The sequence below is a fragment of the Salmo salar genome, chromosome 14 (assembly GCF_965601325.2).
Source record: "Salmo salar chromosome 14, fSalSal1, whole genome shotgun sequence".
Classification (NCBI taxonomy): domain Eukaryota; kingdom Metazoa; phylum Chordata; class Actinopteri; order Salmoniformes; family Salmonidae; genus Salmo; species Salmo salar.
In genome coordinates this window covers 25525438-25547570 of record NC_138304.1, presented here as the reverse complement: position 1 = coordinate 25547570, position 22133 = coordinate 25525438, and the positions used below count along the sequence as shown (strand labels likewise).

Below are 22133 nucleotides of genomic sequence, written 5' to 3'. Positions count from 1 at the left end.
TTGAGGTCTGGGAAAAAGCTGAGAATGTACTTTTTTTTACCCTTTAATTCAATTGAGCACGAAGCAAGAGGCTGTGTTTAGCAGTGTTATTGTAGCACACATGAGTTTGCAAACCAAATACCCACTGGATTGATAATAATAATCATGATATCATTCTGCCAGTTAAGCATAGAATACTTTCTATCTATCTACCAGAGACTGTTTTCACACAGACAAACAAGGGGCATTCTCGTTGCCTCTTCAGAAAGTTGTAGGAAACACAAATCACTGATGCTTTCTGTTCATTTCTTATGGTAAACCTTAGAAAATTAATACATTTTCAATACATTTAGTTGATTTAGTTGGACATGATTTGGAAATGCACACACCTGTCTATATAAGGTCCCAACCATGAGGTCGAAGGAATTGTCCGTAGAACTCCGAGACAGGATTGTGACGAGGCACAGATCTGGGGATGGGTACCAAAATATTTCTGCAGCATTGAAGGTCCCCAGGAACACAGTGGCCTCCATCATTCTTAAATGGAAGACGTATGGAACCACCAAGACACTATCTAAAACTGGCCGCCCAGCCAAATTGAGCAATCCGGGGAGAAGGGCCTTGGTCAGGAAGGTGACCAAGAACGCGATGGTCACTCTGACAGAGCTCCAGAGTTCCTCTGTGGAGATGGGAGAACCTTCCAGAATGACAACCATCTTTGCAGCACTCCACCAATCAGGCCTTTATGGTAGAGTGGCCAGATGAAAGCCACTCCTCAGTAAAAGGCACATGACAGCCTGCTTGGAGTTTGCCAAAAGGCACCTAAAGACTCAGACCATGAGAAACAAGATTATCTGGTCTGATGAAACCAAGACTGAACTCTTTGGCCTGAATGCAAAACGTCACGTCTAGAGGAAACCTGGGACCATCCCTACGATTAAGCATGGTGGTGGCAGCATCATTCTGTGGGGATGTTTTTCAGCGGCAAGGACTGAGAGATCCTTGATGAAAACCTGCTCCAGAGCGCTGAGGACCTCAGACTGGGGCGAAGGTTCACCTTCCAACAGGACAAGAACCCTAAGCACACAGCCAAGACAATGCAGGAGTGGCTTCGGGACAAGTCGCTGAATGTACTTGAGTGGCCCAGCCTGAGCCCGGACTTGAACCTGATTGAAAATCTCTGGAGAGACCTCAAAACAGCTGTGCAGCAACGTTCCCCATCCAAACTGACAGAGCTTTAAAGGATTTGCAGAGAAGAAATGGGAGAAACTACCCAAATACAGGTGTGCCAGGCTTGTAGCATCATACCCAAGAAGACTCAAGGCTGTAATCACTGCCAAAGGGGCTTCAACAAAGTACTGAATAAAGAGTCTGAACATTATTGGAAATGTGATAGTTCAGTTTTTTAAAATTTTATAACTGTCATTATGGGGTATTGTGTGTAAACTGATGAGGGAAAAAAACTATTTACAACATTTTTGAACACGGCTGTCATGTAACAAAATGTGAAAAAAGTCAAGGGGTCTGCATACTTTTTGAGTGCACTGTATGCATGTATACTGATATATAAAACAGCAAAAAAAGAAACGCCGATTTTTCAGGACCCCTTATTCAAAGATAATTCTTAAAAACCCAAATAACTTCACAAATCTTCATTGTAATGGGTTTAAACACCATTTCCCATGCTTGTTCAATGAACCATAAACAATTAATGAAAAACACCAAAAGAAAGATGCCCAGGGTCCCTGCTCATCTGCGTGAACGCGCCTTAGGCATGCTGCAAGGAGGCACGAGGACTGCAGATGTGGCCAGGGCAATAAATTGCTATGTCCGTACTGTGAGAAGCCTAAAACAGCGCTACAGGGAGACAGGACGGCTGGCAGACCACGTGTAACAACACCTGCACAAGATCGGTACATCCGAACATCACACCTGCGGGACAGGTACAGGATGGCAACAACAACTGCCCGAGTTACACCAGCAACGGACAATCCCTCCATCAGTGCTCAGCCTGTCCGCAATAGGCTGAGAGAGGCTGGACTGAGGGCTTGTAGGCCTTTTGTAAGGCAGGTCCTCACCAGACATCACCTGTAACAACGTCGCCTATGGGCACAAACCCACCGTCGCTGGACCAGACAGGACTGGCAAAAAGTACTCTTCACTGACGAGTTGCGGTTGTGTCTCACCAGGGGTGATGGTCGGATTTGCGTTTATCGTTGAAGGAATGAGCGTTACACCGAGGCCTGTACTCTGGAGCGGGATCGATTTGGAGGTGGAGGGTCCGTCATGGTCTGGGGCAGTGTGTCACAGCATCATCAGACTGAGCTTGCTGTCATTGCAGGCAATCTCAACGCTGTGCGTTACAGGGAAGACATCCTCCTCCCTCATGTGGTACCTGCAGGCTCATCCTGACATGACCCTCCAGCAGGACAATGCCACCAGCCATACTGCTCATTCTTCGCGTGATTTCCTGCAAGACAGGAATGTCAGTGTTCTGCCATGAGCCCGGATCTCAATCCCATTGAGCACGTCTGGGACCTGTTAGATCAGAGGGTGAGGGCTAGGGCCATTCCCCCCAGAAATGTCCGGGACCTTGCAGGTGCCTTGGTGGAAGAGTGGGGTAACATCTCACAGCAAGAACTGGCAAATCTGGTGCAGTCCATGAGGAGGAGATGCACTGCAGTACTTAATGCAGCTGGTCGCCACACCAGATACTGACTGTTACTTTTGATTTTGACCCCCCCTTTGTTCAGGGACACATTATTCCATTTCTGTTAGTCATATGTCTGTGGAACTTGTTCAGTTTATGTCTCCGCCTTCTGTGTGATGTAATCTTTATAGTTATGCTGGCATATAGTCAGAGTTGCTGAAAAAATAACTACAATAGCTAATGTTAGCACTTTAAATCACTATTGACTGCCTGTCTGCGTCTTGCTTGTTGATATGCTGTGTACATATAACTTGCCTAAATAGCTGCATGAAGGCTAACTCCCCTCCTGAAAAAAGAACATGAAATCGCTAGACTGCCTGTTGTGTCGTGCTGATGTCTGCTTTGATTACTGCTACAACAGACAAAGAACTAAGTTTGTTCGAAAGAAGCAGCAACGGAGTCACAGAGAGAATGAGCACTGAGCAGTAGCTGAAAGGACTCTGATGGGGAAGCGCTCAGCGGATCCCAAACATGCGCAGAAAACTTCCAGGTTTCAGAAAATCCGGAATCGCAGCCAGTCCGTAGAAAAAAAGATGTTACTTTTTAATTCATTAAGATTAAGAACATTCAAACTGAACGGGAAATTGGAGCTTTGATATGATGAAATCAAAGGGCTTTTGAGTGTAGACTTAGACAGCGGTTGTTGTCATCCTCCAGGCTATTTCGAGACATTTATTGCAGTTATTATAAGTAATGCTTTTATAATGATAGGTTACATTAACCTCTGCTCTGTTACAGACTCGGTTAGCCTTTTTTCAGGGATATCTTTGAATTGTGCTCTCTTTCTGTGCTTTAAACTTAAAAGGATTTGTGTGGGGGGTTTGTGCTGGGCTGTGTTGAGCTGGGCTGTGGGGCTGAATGTGTGGGAAGTACAAGGGTCTAGCTTGTAATTTGGGATTTCTGGGAGCCGCTCCATAAGCCAGTGCTTTCCAGGTTACGGCAGGCTAATCAGGTCCAGTCGCACTCCGATAACTGGGCCGGGCTGAGAACTTGGAACATGGATGGGGAGGGATGGAAGGGGGTTGGTTGGGAGGGGGGTAATGTTGCAGTATTTGGTGCAGGGGGCCGTGGTGTAGCAACACCCTGTTGTTCAGTCAATTAGGCTGAGCAGGCCCTGGACATTTTAGGGGCGCCTCTGGCAGTGTCATTGATGGAGAGGTTAGAGAACAGGCCAGGACCACCCGGAATTCAACAGCCCCCAGACCCCTCCTCAGCCACACCACCCCCCAATCCCAAAAACACACACTGACTAAATCACAGGAACACCCCCCCCCCCCCCAGCTCCATCTAGGGAGTATAGACAAGGGGATTAGGAATATACAAAAAGTAAAAGCTCAATTATACACAGAGGGTTCAGTTTTAATGCGATCTAAGAAAGCGTAGAATAAAACGCATCAGTCACATAAACACTGACCCACACAAGTTCACACATGCTACTTTGGCTAGTAACATGTGTTATTTCCTGCTTCTTAGGGTTGCAAAACTCAGGTACCTTTCCCCAAATTCCCAGATTTCCTACGTATTCTCTACGTCCTTATTCCTGGAATCTTACAAACAGTATTTCTGGAAAACCTAGGAATTTTGGGTTACTGGAATTTTGCAACCCTACTGTTGCTGGATAAAGTGGAGGTGAGTGGGACTTGAGTGTGTGATGGCAAGGCGAGGTGAGGTGAGGCAGTAATATGCAGTAGTATGCTCACCCTCTGGCTCTATGCGCTGGGCACTCCCTACCAGGCAATATTTGATGTCTGCACCACGGCCGATCACAGCATTACTGCAGATCACACTGCCCTGGATGTTACACCTGTAGAACAAACACAGAGCACTATCAACCAGACGTCCCCTTGAGAACTAGTACACTATCACTCTGTGCAGATTGTGGGTACCTGCGAAGACATCGCAGAAGAGTTGATTTCTGGCCATTGGACACTTGCTCTCTGACCTAATGCAAAATTAAAATCCTGTGTACTATATTTGAACATCTACTCGACCAGGCTTCATTTTCAAGGAGGACATTTTCTGGATGCAATATTTGAGAAGATGCTTTCAACTGCACAGGCTTTCATTCACGCACGCGCACACACACACTCTTTCATGGGATCACTTTGGCACCATAAAACTTTATAACTTTATGTGCACAGTTTGATGTTTACTTAACATGCCTGGGCCAGGCCAGCTTTTTTTTCTTGGAGCATGAAGAACATATTTACAATGAAATTTCTCTTTCATGTCTTCAGCTAATTGCACAGCAGAGGGAGGGCCTTGTCCTTTCCTGCCTCTAACCCCTCCCTTAAAGGAAACATGACCCCTCAGAGTTTTCAGCTGTCTTGTTTTATTTTCCTCAAGAAACTAGATTAGCCTACATATTAAAGAAAAACACCAGCCTCTACCTTGTGTGTGTGCAAATGAAACACTATCATCAACATTTAGAATATTAGGTATTCGATATCGTCAGGTTTATTTTTTATATTGTTGAGGGCAGGGGGTGACAAAACATTATAGACAGGTGTTCATCAAGGCTGAGACCAAGCAAACGCCCCATGTCAAAATAAACCCTCATTCTGGATCCTATGTTATAATTATTATGGGTACTGAGCTCAGTCTAAATAGTGGGTTTCAGACATTAGGCTTATGTGATGTCTAGGTAGGCAGTATACTCATTCATTTGAGTGGGGTAGCAATTCTCTATGGTAAGTAGACCGTGAACTTTCAAATTCCTCATTAACTGTTAATATCATGTTTTAAACATCTAATTGTTCCTTCTTTACCTTGATTGTGTCTATTCTACATTTAAACTGAGATGTTAAATGTTTAACTAAAGTTTGGTATGATTTTATTTAATCAATAATAGAGAAAATCCTGAATTTATCAATGAATCTCAATTCAGGATATAATCTCATCTTCCCCCGTGTAACTGTCATAGTGAAACTCCAGACCCTGGGTGGCAGGCAAAGGCATGCTAACAATCAGAATATCAACAGATGGAAAGTCTGTGAGGTGGTGGTGCTGTGTTGGGTTAGTTTAGGATAGCTGGGGAACCGACAACCCTGCCCGGGGATGGTTGATGCTCTGCACCACTTGGGTTGGCAGTCCGGACTAAGGCCACCATAAAGTCTCCTCTGGAGGATAGAAACAGAGTGAGCTCTGTGGGGCGGGCTGGGGAGCAACATGCATGTCTCTCCCTCCGAGAGAGACTGACGAGCTTGGCCCTGCAGCCACTAACACAGGCAGGTTTGTATTGGCTGCTGCTGCACTGGGGCTGTTCAGGTGGTGGTGGTAGGGTTGGAGGGAGGGAGAGGAAGGGGGGGTAGCAGGGAGGGAGGGAACCGGCTGGGGGGTTGATGGCAATGGGAGATTACAAGGATTGGAGTTTTAAACAGAGAGACCACCAAAGAAGCCCAACTGAAACACCACTAATTACTGACACTGTGCTCCTCCTCGCTGTGACCCCCCACCCCCACACCTCAACCACCCACATCCTCCGCCTGCCTCCCTGCGACCTCGACCGCAGCCCCCCCAAATAGCCTCTGCTTTGTAAACAAGCACTCCTACATGCAAACAAAGGGGACAAAAAATGCAAGTGCCTTCTTTAACATGCCAGGGATTTGCTAATCCCCTTTTACATTTTTTTTTATGTTGCAAAATAATTGCCATTTCTTTATTTTCCTATTTTCTCTCTTTCTCTCTCTTTCTTTCTTTCTTTCTTTCTTTCTTTCTTTCTTTCTTTCTTTCTTTCTTTCTTTCTTTCTTTCTTTCTTTCTTTCTTTCTTTCTTTCTTTCTTTCTTTCTTTCTTTCTTTCTTTCTTTCTTTCTCTTTATGCGTGCACTAACTCGGACATGAGGGTACCCCCGCTGGCTCAGGCCTCCCTGTCTTTAAGAGGGACTGTGCTAAAGCCCAACTCTGCCAGATAAAGCTCTTCCCCAGGATTTGAGGATGTCTGAATTTAAAATAACAGGCTCCTTTTCTACTTCTCAGTGGCCTCTCTCCTGCGATTCATGTCATGCTTGCAGTTTTCAAATCACCAGCCAGGACATCCTTTCAACCAGCCAGCACGAGTGAAAATACTTTAATTAAAAATGTCTCCCAATGCTAGACTGAAAAAAACCCAAAAACTATTCATAGTAGGTTTACATAGTCAGCAATCCACCCACAATAAATAGTTGAATATGACACTTTAAAAAAGGTAGACAACTGAGGTAAAAGTTTTTAAAAAAAGAAAAAAGAAATTCCACTTGTTGTTGTTGTTGCTGAGAATCTAGCTACAGCATAGTTTAACCATGTATATTCATCACCTATGTGTTTATGTATGCCATTGTAAGCGTGCTATGGTTCACTGCACACCAATGGACATTGTCAACATAGTGTTCTCTGTTTCCCCCAGATATCACATAAAACAAGCCTCAGGCAGTCAGTCCCCTCCTCGCACTGCAGCCCACCCAAACACAAACACGGTTGTTTTACTATCCTTGTGGGAACCAAACAACTGATTCCCATTCCAAATCCTATTTACCCTAACCCTAATATTTAACCTAACCCCAAACCCTAACTCCTAATTCTAATCCTAAACCTAAAAAAGCATTTTGCTTGTGGGGACCAGTGAAATGTTCCCACTTGTGCAAATGTTCCTTGTTTTACTATCCTTGTGAGGACTTCTGGTCCCCACAAAGATAGTAAAACCAAAACACACATATACTCCGGAGTCATCCATACACACTGGCCTCTAAAACCTGATGATTCCCCTTTGTGGTTTAAAACTATACTGGGCATAATTGGAGAAGGGAGTTTACTACCCGGTCTTTTCCAAATGGAAATAACAGTGTTGCTTACACTGCTTTCTCTCTACCATAAAGTGTCATCTGTGACTACCTGGTAAAATGTCCTGGGATCACAGCTTCTAAAGTCTAAGGACACAGTGGAAGAAATGGTCCAAATCTGTATACAGTAGACTCTACTAACCCCTCCTCGATGGTAACTCCGTGCATGATGATGGAGTTGGTTACTTTGACCTTCTCTCTGACGGTGGTGGACGCGCCGATCGTTGATCTTTTGATGGATGCCTTGTCTGAGATTTGACAGGATGCTCCTATTATGCTGTCAGCACCAATCTGGCAGACAATAACCAGACGTGGTAGAACGTTGTCAGGAAAAAGAGATCATAGGCCGAAAAGACCACACCAGAATGTACACTTCCATCTGTTCCCTTCCTACAGTTTACTATATCAGTAAGTCAAATTTCCAGTGTAAAAATCAAACTCTTATTTATTTATATATATACACACATATATATACATACAGTGCCTTGCGAAAGTATTCGGCCCCCTTGAACTTTTCGACCTTTTGCCACATTTCAGGCTTCAAACAAAGATATAAAACTGTAATTTTTTGTGAAGAATCAACAACAAGTGGGACACAATTATGAAGTGGAACGAAATTTATTGGATATTTCAAACTTTTTTAACAAATAAAAAACAGAAAAATTGGCCGTGCAAAATTATTCAGCCCCTTTACTTTCAGTGCAGCAAACTCTCTCCAGAAGTTCAGTGAGGATCTCTGAATGATCCAATGTTGACCTAAATGACTAATGATGATAAATAGAATCCACCTGTGTGTAATCAAGTCTCCGTATAAATGCACCTGCTCTGTGATAGTCTCAGAGGTCCGTTTAAAGCGCAGAGAGCATCATGAAGAACAAGGAACACACCAGGCAGGTCCGAGATACTGTTGTGGAGAAGTTTAAAGCCTGATTTGGATACAAAAAGATTTCCCAAGCTTTAAACATCCCAAGGAGCACTGTGCAAGCGATAATATTGAAATGGAAGGAGTATCAGACCACTGCAAATCTACGAAGACCCGGCCGTCCCTCTAAACTTTCAGCTCATACAAGGAGAAGACTGATCAGAGATGCAGCCAAGAGGCCCATGATCACTCTGGATGAACTGCAGAGATCTACAGCTGAGGTGGGAGACTCTGTCCATAGGACAACAATCAGTCGTATACTGCACAAATCTGGCCTTTATGGAAGAGTGGCAAGAAGAAAGCCATTTCTTAAAGATATCCATAAAAAGTGTAGTTTAAAGTTTGCCACTAGCCACCTGGGAGACACACCAAACATGTGGAAGAAGGTGCTCTGGTCAGATGAAACCAAAATCGAACTTTTTGGCAACAATGCAAAACGTTATGTTTGGCGTAAAAGCAACACAGCTCATCACCCTGAACACACCATCCCCACTGTCAAACATGGTGGTGGCAGCATCATGGTTTGGGCCTGCTTTTCTTCAGCAGGGGCAGGGAAGATGGTTAAAATTGATGGGAAGATGGATGGAGCCAAATACAGGACCATTCTGGAAGAAAACCTGATGGAGTCTGCAAAAGACCTGAGACTGGGACGGAGATTTGTCTTCCAACAAGACAATGATCCAAAACATAAAGCAAAATCTACAATGGAATGGTTCACAAATAAACATATCCAGGTGTTAGAATGGCCAAGTCAAAGTCCAGACCTGAATCCAATCGAGAATCTGTGGAAAGAACTGAAAACTGCTGTTCACAAACGCTCTCCATCCATCTCACTGAGCTCGAGCTGTTTTGCAAGGAGGAATGGGCAAAAATGTCAGTCTCTCGATGTGCAAAACTGATAGAGACATACCCCAAGCGACTTACAGCTGTAATCGCAGCAAAAGGTGGCGCTACAAAGTATTAACTTAAGGGGGCTGAATAATTTTGCACGCCCAATTTTTCAGTTTTTTATTTGTTAAAAAAGTTTGAAATATCCAATAAATTTCATTCCACTTCATGATTGTGTCCCACTTGTTGTTGATTCTTCACAAAAAATTACAGTTTTATATCTTTATGTTTGAAGCCTGAAATGTGGCAAAAGGTCGAAAAGTTCAAGGGGGCCGAATACTTTCGCAAGGCACTGTATATACACACGCACGCACGCACGCACGCAGAGCAAATAAAGAATTGTCCCTTTTCAGGACCCTGCCTTTCAAAGATAATTCGTAAAAATCCAAATAACTTCACAGATCTTCATTGTAAAGGGTTTAAACGCTGTTTCTCATGCTTGCTCAATGAACCATAAACAATTAATGAACATGCACCTGTGGAACGGTCGTTAAGTCACTAACAGACGGAAGGCAATTAAGGTCACAATTATGAAAACTTAGGACACTAAAGAGGCCTTTCTACTGACTCTGAAAAAAGCCAAAAGAAAGATGCCCAGGGTCCCTGCTCATCTGCGTGAATGTGCCTTAGGCATGCTGCAAGGAGGCATGCCAGGACTGCATGCCAGGACTGCAGATGTGGCCAGGGCAATAAATTGCAATGTCCGTACTGTGAGACGCCTAAGACAGTGCTACAGGGAGACAGGACGGACAGCTGATCGTCCTCACAGTGGCAGACCACGTGTAACAACACCTGCACAGGATCGGTACATCCGAACATCACACCTGCGGGACAGGTACAGGATGGCAACAACAACTGCCCGAGTTACACCAGGAACGCACAATCCCTCCATCAGTGCTCAGACTGTCCGCAATAGGCTGAGAGTGGCTGGACTGAGGGCTTGTAGGCCTGTTGTAAGGCAGGTCCTCACCAGACATCACCGGCAACAGCGTTGCCTATGGGCACAAACCCACCGTCGCTGGACCAGACAGGACTGGCAAAAAGTACTCTTCACTGACGAGTTGCGGTTGTGTCTCACCAGGGGTGATGGTCGGATTTGCGTTTATCGTCGAAGGAATGAGCGTTACACCGAGGCCTGTAATCTGGACCGGGATCGATTTGGAGGTGGAGGGTCCGTCATGGTCTGGGGCAGTGTGTCACAGCATCATCAGACAGAGCTTGCTGTCATTGCAGGCAATCTCAACACTGTGCGTTACAGGGAAGACATCCTCCTCCCTCATGTGGTACCCTTCCTGCAGGCTCATCCTGACATGACCCTCCAGCATGACAATGCCACCAGCCATACTGCTCGTTCTGTGCGTGATTTCCTGCAAAACAGGAATGTCAGTGTTCTGCCATGGCCAGCGAAGAGCCCGGATCTCAATCCCATTGAACACGTCTGGGACCTGTTGGATCGGAGGGTGAGGGCTAGGGCCATTCCCCCCAGAAATGTCTGGGAACTTGCAGGTGCCTTGGTGGAAGAGTGGGCTAACATCTCACAGCAAGAACTGGCAAATCTGGTGCATGAGGAGGAGATGCACTGCAGTTCTTAATGCAGCTGGTGGTCACACCAGATACTGACTGTTACTTTGATTTTGACCCCCCCCCTCCTCAGGGACACATTATTCCATTTCGGTTAGTCACATGTCTGTGGAACTTGTTCAGTTTACGTCTCAGTTGTTGAATCTTGTTATATTCACAGAAATATTTACACATTAAGTTTGCTGAAAATAAACGCAGTTGACAGTGACAGGACGTTTCTTTTTTTGCTAAGTTTATACTATATATATATATATATATTTGTGAATGATAGGAAAGACAGAACAACAGTAGGATTATACTTTAGAATTCAAAAGTTTGACAGTTTGGAGAGCAGTTTGATCATAAAGATTGTGGAGAGGCAACCTACAGTTGTAAGATCTTAATTTGATCATCCTGTTGCAGAACCTTCCAGAAATGCAGGAACTTTTAATGTATTTGAGGTTTAAAAAGGCTTCTGAAGTTTGTAATTTACACTTTGAAATTATAATTATAATCCACATAATAAATTCACATTTCCTTTTGCTGCAGGATTATATTCCTGCTGTAGCAAACTGTCTCAAATTAAGATCCTACATCTGTAAGAGGTGTAGTGGCCAAAAGTCCCCAACTGTTGAACAGGGCAAGAGGAGCTGAGGGCCTCTGCTAGTGGCCTCCCCTGCCTCTTATGCTCCTTAATCCCCTATGACACACACCTAGAGCATCTTCCCTCATAGACAACTAATAAGAATAGCATGTGACTCACCAAAACACACTCAATCTAATGGCATCCTCACTCACAACGCTCATTCTACTACAACCTGCTAATGACTCAGACACAGACTCATGGATGCAGTCTGAAAATAAACATTGTACCAGACGTCTAAGAGAACCACCCATCTAGCTACTAGGCTAGCTACTCACCAGACAGCGCACAGATATCGCTGCTGATGGATGGACTGCAGGCTCATCAAACAGCTTAGGGGCCTGGAACACAAGACATTATAGCATACATGTTCATTGAAGAGGATAAAACAATAATGCCAGTAATGTACAGGGAGCATGTTCCTCACCAGATAAAAGGTCATATTAATCACATCTAAAAGTTGTAAGTTAGGGTTACTAACAGAGCCGGCTATTAGTTTGATGTGGCAGGTAAAGAAAGCAGTGTACGAGATGAGCATGCTAGCCATGAAGCAGTCCGAAACAGATGAGTACACGTTTAGTACATCTAGTTTCACTCTCTCACTTACCAGGCGATTGGCTTCGATGTAGGCCGCTAGCGTGTTGACGCGGTAACACATGCCCTCGTCCATGATGTGCACGTAACAGCGCAGGCGTCCTCCGTGGTAGGCCTCACTCATGTCCCCACGATGGTCATTCCAACAGGACCTCTCCCGGGTTAGCTGCAGCAGCACCTCATCCCTGGACAAGATCTGAATCTCTACACACACAGACAGCAGATACACACAGTTGAGTTTGTATGTGTGTGTGTGTGTGTGCATGAAGTGAGTTACAACCTCGCTATGGAAACTCTCTTAAAATGTTCAAGTATAGTTTCATTACCCAAGTTTGGATTGCCATCCTTTTTCTTAAGGTTCTGATCAGCTTCATCGTTGACATTCGGAGAGGTCATGGATTTAGAGAACTGTTTGCGGACAAGATACGGGATTAACTCTCCCCGAATCGAAGAGACAGACCTTGGAGAGAAAAACAAAATACAATACTTACTCAGTTGTTGAAATATGTACATTCATTGAAAGTAAAAAATACATTTGACTCTCATTAAGTCCAACATTTGACTCCCAACTCTTTTGAAAAGTAATAGCATAGAATCAGAATGAGTAAAACATTTGACCGTGGCAATTCTACTCAGAATATTTCTATGTTGATTCAGATATTTCCTCATGGCCAATCAAAACGATAGAAGTAGGAAGTAGGGAGAGGGGGTGAGAAGGGGGGGAATGCCTTTGAGTGTACATGGCTAATGACCATGTACTGAACGCTTTCACAAGTTCTAGGCCCATCTCTGCTCATTGAGGGTTACCGCTAACCAGAAAAGAAAGAAACAACCACAATCATTTCACAGTGTACACGTTCATGGGTTTCCTAACAGGTTAAAAAAGATTAGGCTGAATCATGGTTTCAAACTACCATGTAAGCCCAGTAGGCAATTTAACTTCCTCCTCCTTCTCCGCTCTCCTGCACTGCACTCAATGTCCCTCTCCATCTCTCACTCTCTTTTTAGTTTCTTTTAAGGGAGATTAGAATTTCCATCTGAATGCAGAGAAAGCAACAACAGTTACTCTGTCCATTTTTCTCCTTGAGCGCTCCACAGCAGAGCAGCTTCAAGAGGGAGAGATAGAGAAAGAGATGGAGAGAGAGAGGTGGAGAGAGAGAGAGTGAGGGAGGAAAAGGAGAGAACATGAAAAAAAGTGGGACAAAAAAAACAAGTCCACCTACTTTGATGTGGGCGAGAAAGAAAGAAGCGGTTAGTGCTTTTGAGGTCTCCCGAGTCTGGGTGGCAGATAACATTAAATTATATTTATATCAGGATGACTGGTGAATTAAAATGTTAAAGCAATGGGAAGCAGCAGGAACAAGTGTCTGCAATGCAGAGTATTTATGTAAACCCAGACTAGAAAATTCCTATTTGGAGAGAAAGTGGGCCGGGCGAGTGAGTGAGTCAATGCACTCCCCAATTAATGCCACCTGCACTTATTTTCAACACCACTTAAAGGAGCTGTTGGGTCTCCTCACAATGCCAGTTTAACAAGCACAAAAGGGACGGGGGGACAAACTGAGGTACTGGACTGGGGGGTGGGTGGGTGGAGGAAGAGGTTGTGCTGCTGCTTTTGGTCTTGCTGGTGGTGGCGGGAGGGGAGGGGTAAGAACAGGAGGGTGGGGGCTAGCAATTACTAGACCCATTTCTCATTCAAGCCCTGTTCTGTCCCCATCCCAGTTCTGAAGTATCCCCTGCCTAGGATGTATGGGCAGGAGAATGTGAGTAGATGAATGTAACACCACTAAAAATATAGGTTACATCAATAGGATGTACATTTATCAAAGTGGGACGCACTTCAACTAAGTGGTCTAAGCATCTAACAGTGCCTTCAATTGCTTGGCCTTGATTTTAATGATCCAGTACATCTTTTAAATTGTGAACCATTTAATCTGGTGGTGGTGGCCACAGAGATCCATTAAATGACTTCAATATGTTGGAAGATACATGTCAGTCTATGGCGGTGGTCCTATTATATATGGTAACCCCAAAAAGTTGCCCCATTGTGGGCAATAAACAGACTTTCTGATTGGTCCAAAGTGATTGCAGTTTAAAAGAAAACCAGAAGTATGAGGAAGTGAGATGATCAACACAGTTGTGATTGAGGTGTACCTCTGACACTAACGCACAAGGGGGCTAAAAGCCTAATAAACTGCTCAAGTGGCACATTGTAAAACAAATTAACACCTGACAACAATACCTACCAGCCTCAAAGCCTTTCCATAGTCACAGCCTGTTCTCATATTAACTCAAATTCAACACGCATGAACCTTGGCAAGAAAGGTGCTGTTCAATATTTCACCTGCGTATAGCAATACATTGTATTCACATTTATGTGGATGGTTATCGGTACCTTAAAAAACTAATTTGATATACATTAAACATAAAACACGAGCACATTTGTGAGAAAATTACATGCACAAACGTTACATCCCAAAGGCACCCTATTCCCTACACAGTGCACTACTTTACAGGGAATAGGGTGCCATTTAGGAAGCAAGCAAAGTAAAATGGTCTCACTTGTTATCCGCCAGGAAGTCAACCACAGACTTCTTCAGGCAGTACAGGTGGGCATCCACAAGGCCAGTTCTGATGTGCATCCTTGGATGTCTGAATGAAAGAGAGAGAGACAGAGACGTAGGGGGTAAATCAAATCACATGTTAACTAAAAAGCCATCGAAGACGTTTTAGATTACATTACCTCTATCACTGTGTTGTAACATAGTAGTTGTTATAGAAACATTGTACTAACATGTCTTATTACATACTCTAGCAATTGGTTTGGAGTTGAGAGCGATTTTGCTATCACCCGAGAGGGCTAAGGATTATTCCCTATTTCACTTTTGTTAGAGTAATAACAGTGTTACTACACAGGTTTAAGGGGAAGCGTAACTGGCTACTGAGATCACAGGTGGTGCCAGTACCACAGTTAATGTCACTGTTCATGGCACAACACACTATAAAGTATCCTGTAGCAGACACTGAGGCACCAAGCCTCTTTCTTTACATGAGCAAAACCACTTTTTGTTTTTCTTCTCCAGATGTTTTTTTAATTAGATGACAAAGAGTAAAAATAACTACAGTCTTTCATTTAGCTTTTCATTGTACCTCCTTAATTACTCTGTTGAAAGCAGTATGTGACAGAACAGAACATCTGTTATGATAAAAAGAAAAGAGGTGATATAAAAGTCCTGCATCTGTGTATTGTCCCCTGCCAGCCTCTGTCCACAGGCCCTGCCCCAGAAACTGCCCCAGAAACGGTTGCCACTGTCATGGCAACCGTGTCCAGTCTGAACTGCAGTGAGTGCTGCGTTAACTGGTCAGATGCCAACACCAGCGGACCCCCCAATTGTTTTACAGCTTGCAATTGACATGACAATGCTCTGGGTATAGATCCTCTGTGTTCAGGCAGGGCAGGCTGCTATAGAGCCCAGCGCTAAAACGGCAACTTATTTCCTTTATAGTGCAGTACAAGTAGTGCACTACATAGGCAATAGGGTGCCATTTGAGACACAGCCCAGAGGCGGCTGCCTGCCTGCCCTGGAAGCCAGTCTAATTCATCTGAGAGCAGCAGCAGCCAGGCTGTCTGAGTGATGTGGGAAGTCTCTGAGTTGCAGCTGAAGGCAAACCAAAGGTTGTTGCACCAGGCAGGAAGAAAGAGATGGGAAAAACTCACAGGATCAGAGATTGTGGTGGTATCGTGTAGAAACGCTTTAATTGAGAATAATTGCTGTTTGGGTTTTATTTTTGAAGTCCTCGGGTAAAATGATCTTGATAATATAACGTTCTATACTTGCCGAATGGTGGTTAGTTACAGAATTAAATCTAAGGCTACAGTTGAAATTGCCTACAGAAGCCAACATCAATTCTCTAAGACAGTGATGTCAGTTAGCAAAGCTAGCACTGTATTCACAGTAGATATGGCCATGGTGAAAGCAGGCCTCATCCTGTGAGATGGCCTCTGTAAGCACTGCTCACATAAAGTGGCCAGGAGACCTGACTCCATAAACAGTTCCTTGGACAGAACCAAGGCAATGGATCATAAAAGGCCATAACCATACACTCACTAGTCTATATTCTATATGACCTCTGGATCAGAGCACCAGGTGAAACAAATGAACCCTCCACCTAACACCCACCATGATCAGAGTGGTGAAGCACCACCATAACAAACCGACTACCCAGCCTGCCTGGTGGTGTCACATTCAACTGGGCCCCCCATACCCCCCGTCTCCCCTTAATGTGACATTTATGAAGCGAAACCATAAGAAAACCATCTCATCTCCGGGGCTTTATGTGAGAGCCTCCCCTCTCCTCCTTTTCTTGGGTGAAGAATGCGATTTAAAACATTGAGAATAAGTCAGGAGGTCTGTTTGGCGATGCAGATTTCAGAACCAGATGCTGGGCCGTATAAATCACGTTGTGAGGGGGAGGAGGGTAAACAGGCAAGAGGTAAATTATGACAACTTTGAGCCATTCCATTAACCAGCTCACAGAGGGGCCATGTGTTGAATCCACCAACAAGAGGCTGAAAACAGAGACAGGAATATTCTAGCACATCACACCACCCACATGTGGTCCCAATGTGGTCCTCCGGTCCACACACAGACCACAGCAAACAGGTTGTGTGTGTGTGTGTGTGTGTGTGTGTGTGTGTGTGTGTGTGTGTGTGTGTGTGTGTGTGTGTGTGTGAACTGTACGCCAAATGCAGATGGAAGTAAACAAAGATTTATAGGAACACCCAGCATCTGACATCCTTGTTTGGCACCTGTGGGGCCGGGCAGGCAGGCAGGCAGGCAGGCAGGCAGGCAGGCAGGCAGGCAGGCAGGCAGGCAGGCAGGCAGGCAGGCAGGCAGGCAGGCAGGCAGGCAGGCAGGCAGGCAGGCAGGCCAAGCAGGAGAGACACCCAGGGATCAGTGTACGGTGGCTGGGGGTCAGGTGTGGTGTGGCGAGGATGGGAGCGGTTGGGGGGAGGGTCGACAAGTGCCCTTTATGGAGCAGGACACCATGGTTAAACACAAGCAGGAGCGGCTACAGGCCTAGTCTGTCCGTCTACATGCTGATGGAAGGATCCCCATTTGGGTGATAATTTTAGTAGAAATACAATACACATCGTTTGGCCATAAGCCACTGCATTTCCCAAACAAGTCTAATGTGTTATTCCTGGTAGTCTAGGGGGCCTGGCTGATGAGTGAAACAGAACATTGTTGCAAAACTCCTCAGGCTACGGTGATTCACTCCCAAGCGTTATGACTGACTACTAAAAACCTCAGCATGAAGTAGGATCTACCTCCTAAATGAGCACATTCCACATGGCAGCGGTGCTGTGAGGTAATAGTCCTTGTGCTTCTCTCTGAGGGGACAGTGCTAACTGCTGTTCTGGACCTAGTCTGTGTCAACACCACTGCAAGGCCCAGACAAATTTGCTCAAGCATCCAGCTACATTTCGCTTTACTATAAAGACCTTGGCTCTTTGTCCTCTCTCGTGTCTGAGCACAGAAGGTAAATACAAACGGCCCCAAAATGTCCAGACTTGGGTAGTTAGCTGGGAATATGTGCAGTTAAATGTATAGATTCCCTGCCATCGGACAATACATTGACGCTATTTAAAGAGAGGAATGTTTGAGGAGTGTGCTTCATGGCACACAGGGGACAAGACACATACTGTATTACTAGTTTTGCAGTGGTACTACATTCTTCAAATATATTTAGTGTTGCGGGAACCAGGTACTGTAGACCTCAAGTGAATGAACAAATCCATGGTTTCATCTGGAAAGAGAATTAAACTATGGTAGCAGTAGCGTAGCTTAATCATGACGGGCCCAGGTGCCCCCAAAAGGGCCCCTATCACCACCCATATTTCCCTTAAAAATGTAAATAATTTTGTTGGTAAGGCTGTGTGTTAATATTACTAAGCATTGTAACAGCAGAGCAGAACCTAATCTATGGGCACATTTGACGCTGTTACCAGAGAAGCCGCAATATAGCCAACACATTCAGCACCATGGACGGCAGTCAGAAATTAACCCGTATAAGTCGATCAGCACCAAGGAAAGCACAAAGCGGTCAAAAAACACCCTATTTTATCTGCAAATAATAGGCAATAGCCTATATTATAAAACCTAAACATATAGATCACTCTCTTGACAGAAACACAGAAAAACAGCTAATGACCCAGTACATGCTCGCTGAGGTTATGCACGGTGGCAAAATTGACATACCGCTATTTCAAATGATCTGCCTCCCGCAGAGGCCTATAGCAAAAACACCAGCAAATCAATCAAGAGGAGCATTCAAACAGATTTCTTAAATGGCAGCGTGTCATTTAACAACATTCGACGGGCCTTGCGCTCTGCGAAGTCGTTGACTATGGCATTCAAATCCATGGCTCTGGCCCTGGTGTTTTCAATGGACAGAATGGCCAACTCACTCAGTCTCTCCTGTCTCATGCTGCTCCTCAGGTATGATTTCATTATTTTCAGTTTGGAAAAGGAGTGCTCGGCACTGGCTACCGTTTTACAGGCAGAGTCATAAAAAGGAGCATCGCTGTAACTACTTCCCCAAATGTAGCAGTGACTGAATTGTAATCCACAATGAGCATCTTGGCCAGGTCTCTCACTGTAGTGTGCTTTGCTATTTCCTTCTTAAAACAGGAAATGAAAGAGAGTAATTGGCCATGGAAGCTTGCTGATACGTCTTTGCTGTAATGTTCAGCCAGCCAGCTGGCGGTCTTGTAGAGCACATCATCATCATCATCATCATCATTATCATTATCATCTGCGTTGGCCAGGGTAGTGGGATGGATGGAGTCAAACAGACTAGATGTTGCCCGCAGACTTAAATCTGGTTGACAGCTGGTGGATAACGATGTCAAGGTTTGCATTAAAGACGTTGACTGTAAAACTACTCTCCCCATCACACAGTCGCTCGTCCTCGCATAGCTCATCAAAATGACGCCTCGCCTTCCTTCTCCGAGTGTCTTCAAATGCGTTCTGATCTCCCCATTTGTCGGCAAGGTTCTTTGCAGTGACTTTGGCCTTCTCAAAATCCTGTCGGAATCCGGACAGGACCTCTATCATGTCCTTGAGTAGGCTGACTGCCCTGTGCAGGTCTGCGTCCTTGGCCTGTAGCATTTTGGAGACCAAGTTCACATTTTCTAAAATCTTAGTCTGCAGAACGACTAAATGCTGATTCACCCCTCTCGTCCTTCTTGTCACTTAAAGCACAATCTTGGTGAGGGCCTTCATTACGTCCACATATCTTTTTCTGATGCAAAATAAAATATACCACTCAACATTGACCATGTATAACAGTATCATAAAACTGTTTAATCTCTGGCACATTTTTGACAGAGTCGTTGAGAGCCAGGTTAAGCGGCTCTTTTTCAGATATTCTGGCCGGCACACCCGAATAGACCCCGCCCATGTTAGCAGCTCCATCATACCCCTGCCCACAACATTTTGAAATATCCAGCCCATTATCCTCTATGCTGCCCAGGATTTTATGTTGAAGCTCAGCTGCTGATGTGTCAGCAGTGTCCAGAAATCCCCAAAACGACTCTGTGATGGTCAGATCTGTGACGACATTATTTGCATCCCTTATCACTTTCACATAGAGATAAACTTGGCTTAACTGGTCTACTTTGGATACGTCCGGTGTTGTGTCCATAATAATAGAAAGAAGAAGAAAAAAAAGGGCTTCCTGCATCTCTCCCTGAATGTCACACTTCACTTGCTCGGCTAAGATATAAATCAGCTCATTTTGGATTTGAGGACTGAGATAGTTAACGGATCCTGCAGGGCATTCTAAAAGTTCTTTCAGAACTGGGTCGTAAAATGACAGCAGTTCAATTATACTGAGAAAATTCCCACTGTTGACCTGCCCCAGCTTTTCACGGTGCCCTCTGAATGCCAAATTACATGATGCATGTGTGAGTTACATTAACTATGCGCTCCAACACCTGTCGCCAGAAATTTGCTGCGTTACGCACGCCTCTCTCCATTTCTGCGTCAATAGTGCCATTGAGCATCCATTGCTCATATACCAAACAGGCACCCCGGTGAATCTGGGATGTCTCATGGCATGCTATTTTGGATGTTAGATGGCGCCAATCTCTCACCCCATTCACACACGCATCAGAGAAGTGGCACTCCGATCTCCGAACAGCAATCAAGGCTCACAATATGCGCAACCTAGCTTGGCTGAATAACATAGCCATGTACGTGGTAATTTGATTCCAGCCTTAGTTGTAGTGGTGTAACACGACACGGAAAAACACCGCCTTTTGTCATCTCTTGGGAATAGGCCAGTAGGCTTACACGAGCCTAATGCAATAACGTGCCGTTTAACTTTTGCATCCACATTTGTTGCATAATGCCCCCTGTCAGTTGAATAGGTAAAAAGGTTGTCTGTCCCACTTCCACCTGTTTCCTCAGCCGCCACGATTCTAGCCTCGCCCTGCTCCTCTTCCTCCCCGCCCGGCCCGGGGATAGCTTGTCCGGCCTGGCTTGTGCTCAGGGTCGTATCCGCCGATACCTGACAACCTACATCCTCTGTCAAAGTTGCTTCTCTGGCACGATGGAACAGCTTGGCCTTGGTTCACTTGACCCGCTAAAAGATGCTGCTGGTGATGAGAAACCTACATCCTCTTCTGGTCCTGCTACATTGCTTGTGCTAGCAATGGCTGCACATGAACTGCACTTAAAAAAGGAATCTAATTAAACAAATTTTGATACTGTACTTCGTTTGCTTTATCATTTTTGGCCTTCCTCTTTTGGACTCCACTTTTGTGTTGATACATTGCTGATTTTTAAATCCGTAATTTTCTATTCTCGACTTTCTCTCTTTAATAATTTTTTTCTGTCCGTTCTCTTGATAGCTAGCTCAACTGTTGCTTAAAACGATGACAGAAACAACAGCGTTTTAGAGAGTATTTGCACAATGAATCCCAGAATGCATTTCATTATCTTAAGATGGTATTGAAACTAATCGAATAATATGATTTATTTAGCAAATTAATTTGATTTATTGTCATCAATACACTAAAATATTATGCTGACTTATGTAGTGGCAAAAAAAACATTTTGACGGTGAAACCATCAGTGGGATCATTTATCATAGCCTAGGTTAAAGAAAGATCTTCTCGTCAAATCCTATATGTGATGGACCCGCGTCAACAATTAATACTTGGGTATGGTGGCGCGGTATTCAAATTACATAGGGGGCCCGCGGCTCCGCAGATCCGGGGTCCATGTACGTCGCGGGCCCTGGTGCAACCGCACCGGCTGAAGCTACGCCACTGTATGGTAGTACATACTGTATGAATACTATGGCTTCACCTCTGCTGAGATTACAGTGGAAAGTGGAGCAACATTGTATGCGAGAGGAACCTGCAGGAGCCTTCACACTGTCAAATCAATTCAGGGCCAACTCATATGACATGTGTAGAAGGTTTTCAGCTTCCATTTCAGCTCACATGTGGAAATCGGTAGTGATAGGTGTCACCACTCAGACAACTAGCATGGGGAAAATGTGGTGGTAATCTAGGACAGGGGTCAAGAACATGCAGTTTGAGGACTGCAAAAAAAATAATAAATACCGGTAAGATAACTGAAGAGATCATTATATTTAAGGGCTGGATACTAACTTAAGATTCTAACACAAGATCAGCGTTTGTAACTTGCCCATTCGCATAACTCATGCATTGATATCAAAGGTCCCAGGTTAGCAGTACCACAGGACAGGACAGCAGCATGTGTGACAGCAGCCCAGCGTTCCCATTCCATACGTCACCCGGCCCATGTCTGTATAAATACAACGGCAGACAAGTAAAGACTCTGGAGACAGCTTAGACAAACAGCCAGGGAACGACTGGAGACTTTCAGACGTTTAACACCGTGTTCAAACTTCCTACACTCAGGAAAAAGAGGGTTAATGGGGGAAACGGAGTCAAAGAGACTTTTGACATCTTAGGCTGAAAT

The 22133-nt window shown here is 44.6% G+C and overlaps 1 protein-coding gene across 3 annotated transcripts in view; it reads right to left on the bottom strand.

The window, feature by feature from the left end:
* LOC106569082 (translation initiation factor eIF2B subunit gamma) overlaps positions 1 to 22133 on the bottom strand; it is a 48826-nt gene that overhangs the window by 9633 nt on the left and 17060 nt on the right. For all 3 annotated transcript variants that reach the window (XR_014380323.1, XM_082960856.1, XM_014140067.3), the window contains exons 6-11: positions 14674 to 14763; positions 12438 to 12571; positions 12125 to 12315; positions 11796 to 11858; positions 7647 to 7795; positions 4390 to 4493 (exon numbers count right to left, since the gene is read on the bottom strand). Coding sequence is in view for 2 of the 3 variants with exons in the window: in XM_082960856.1 (XP_082816982.1) it covers positions 4390 to 4493; positions 7647 to 7795; positions 11796 to 11858; positions 12125 to 12315; positions 12438 to 12571; positions 14674 to 14763 (731 nt within the window). In the remaining variant the exon portion in view is untranslated. The remainder of the gene's footprint in view (positions 1 to 4389; positions 4494 to 7646; positions 7796 to 11795; positions 11859 to 12124; positions 12316 to 12437; positions 12572 to 14673; positions 14764 to 22133) is intronic.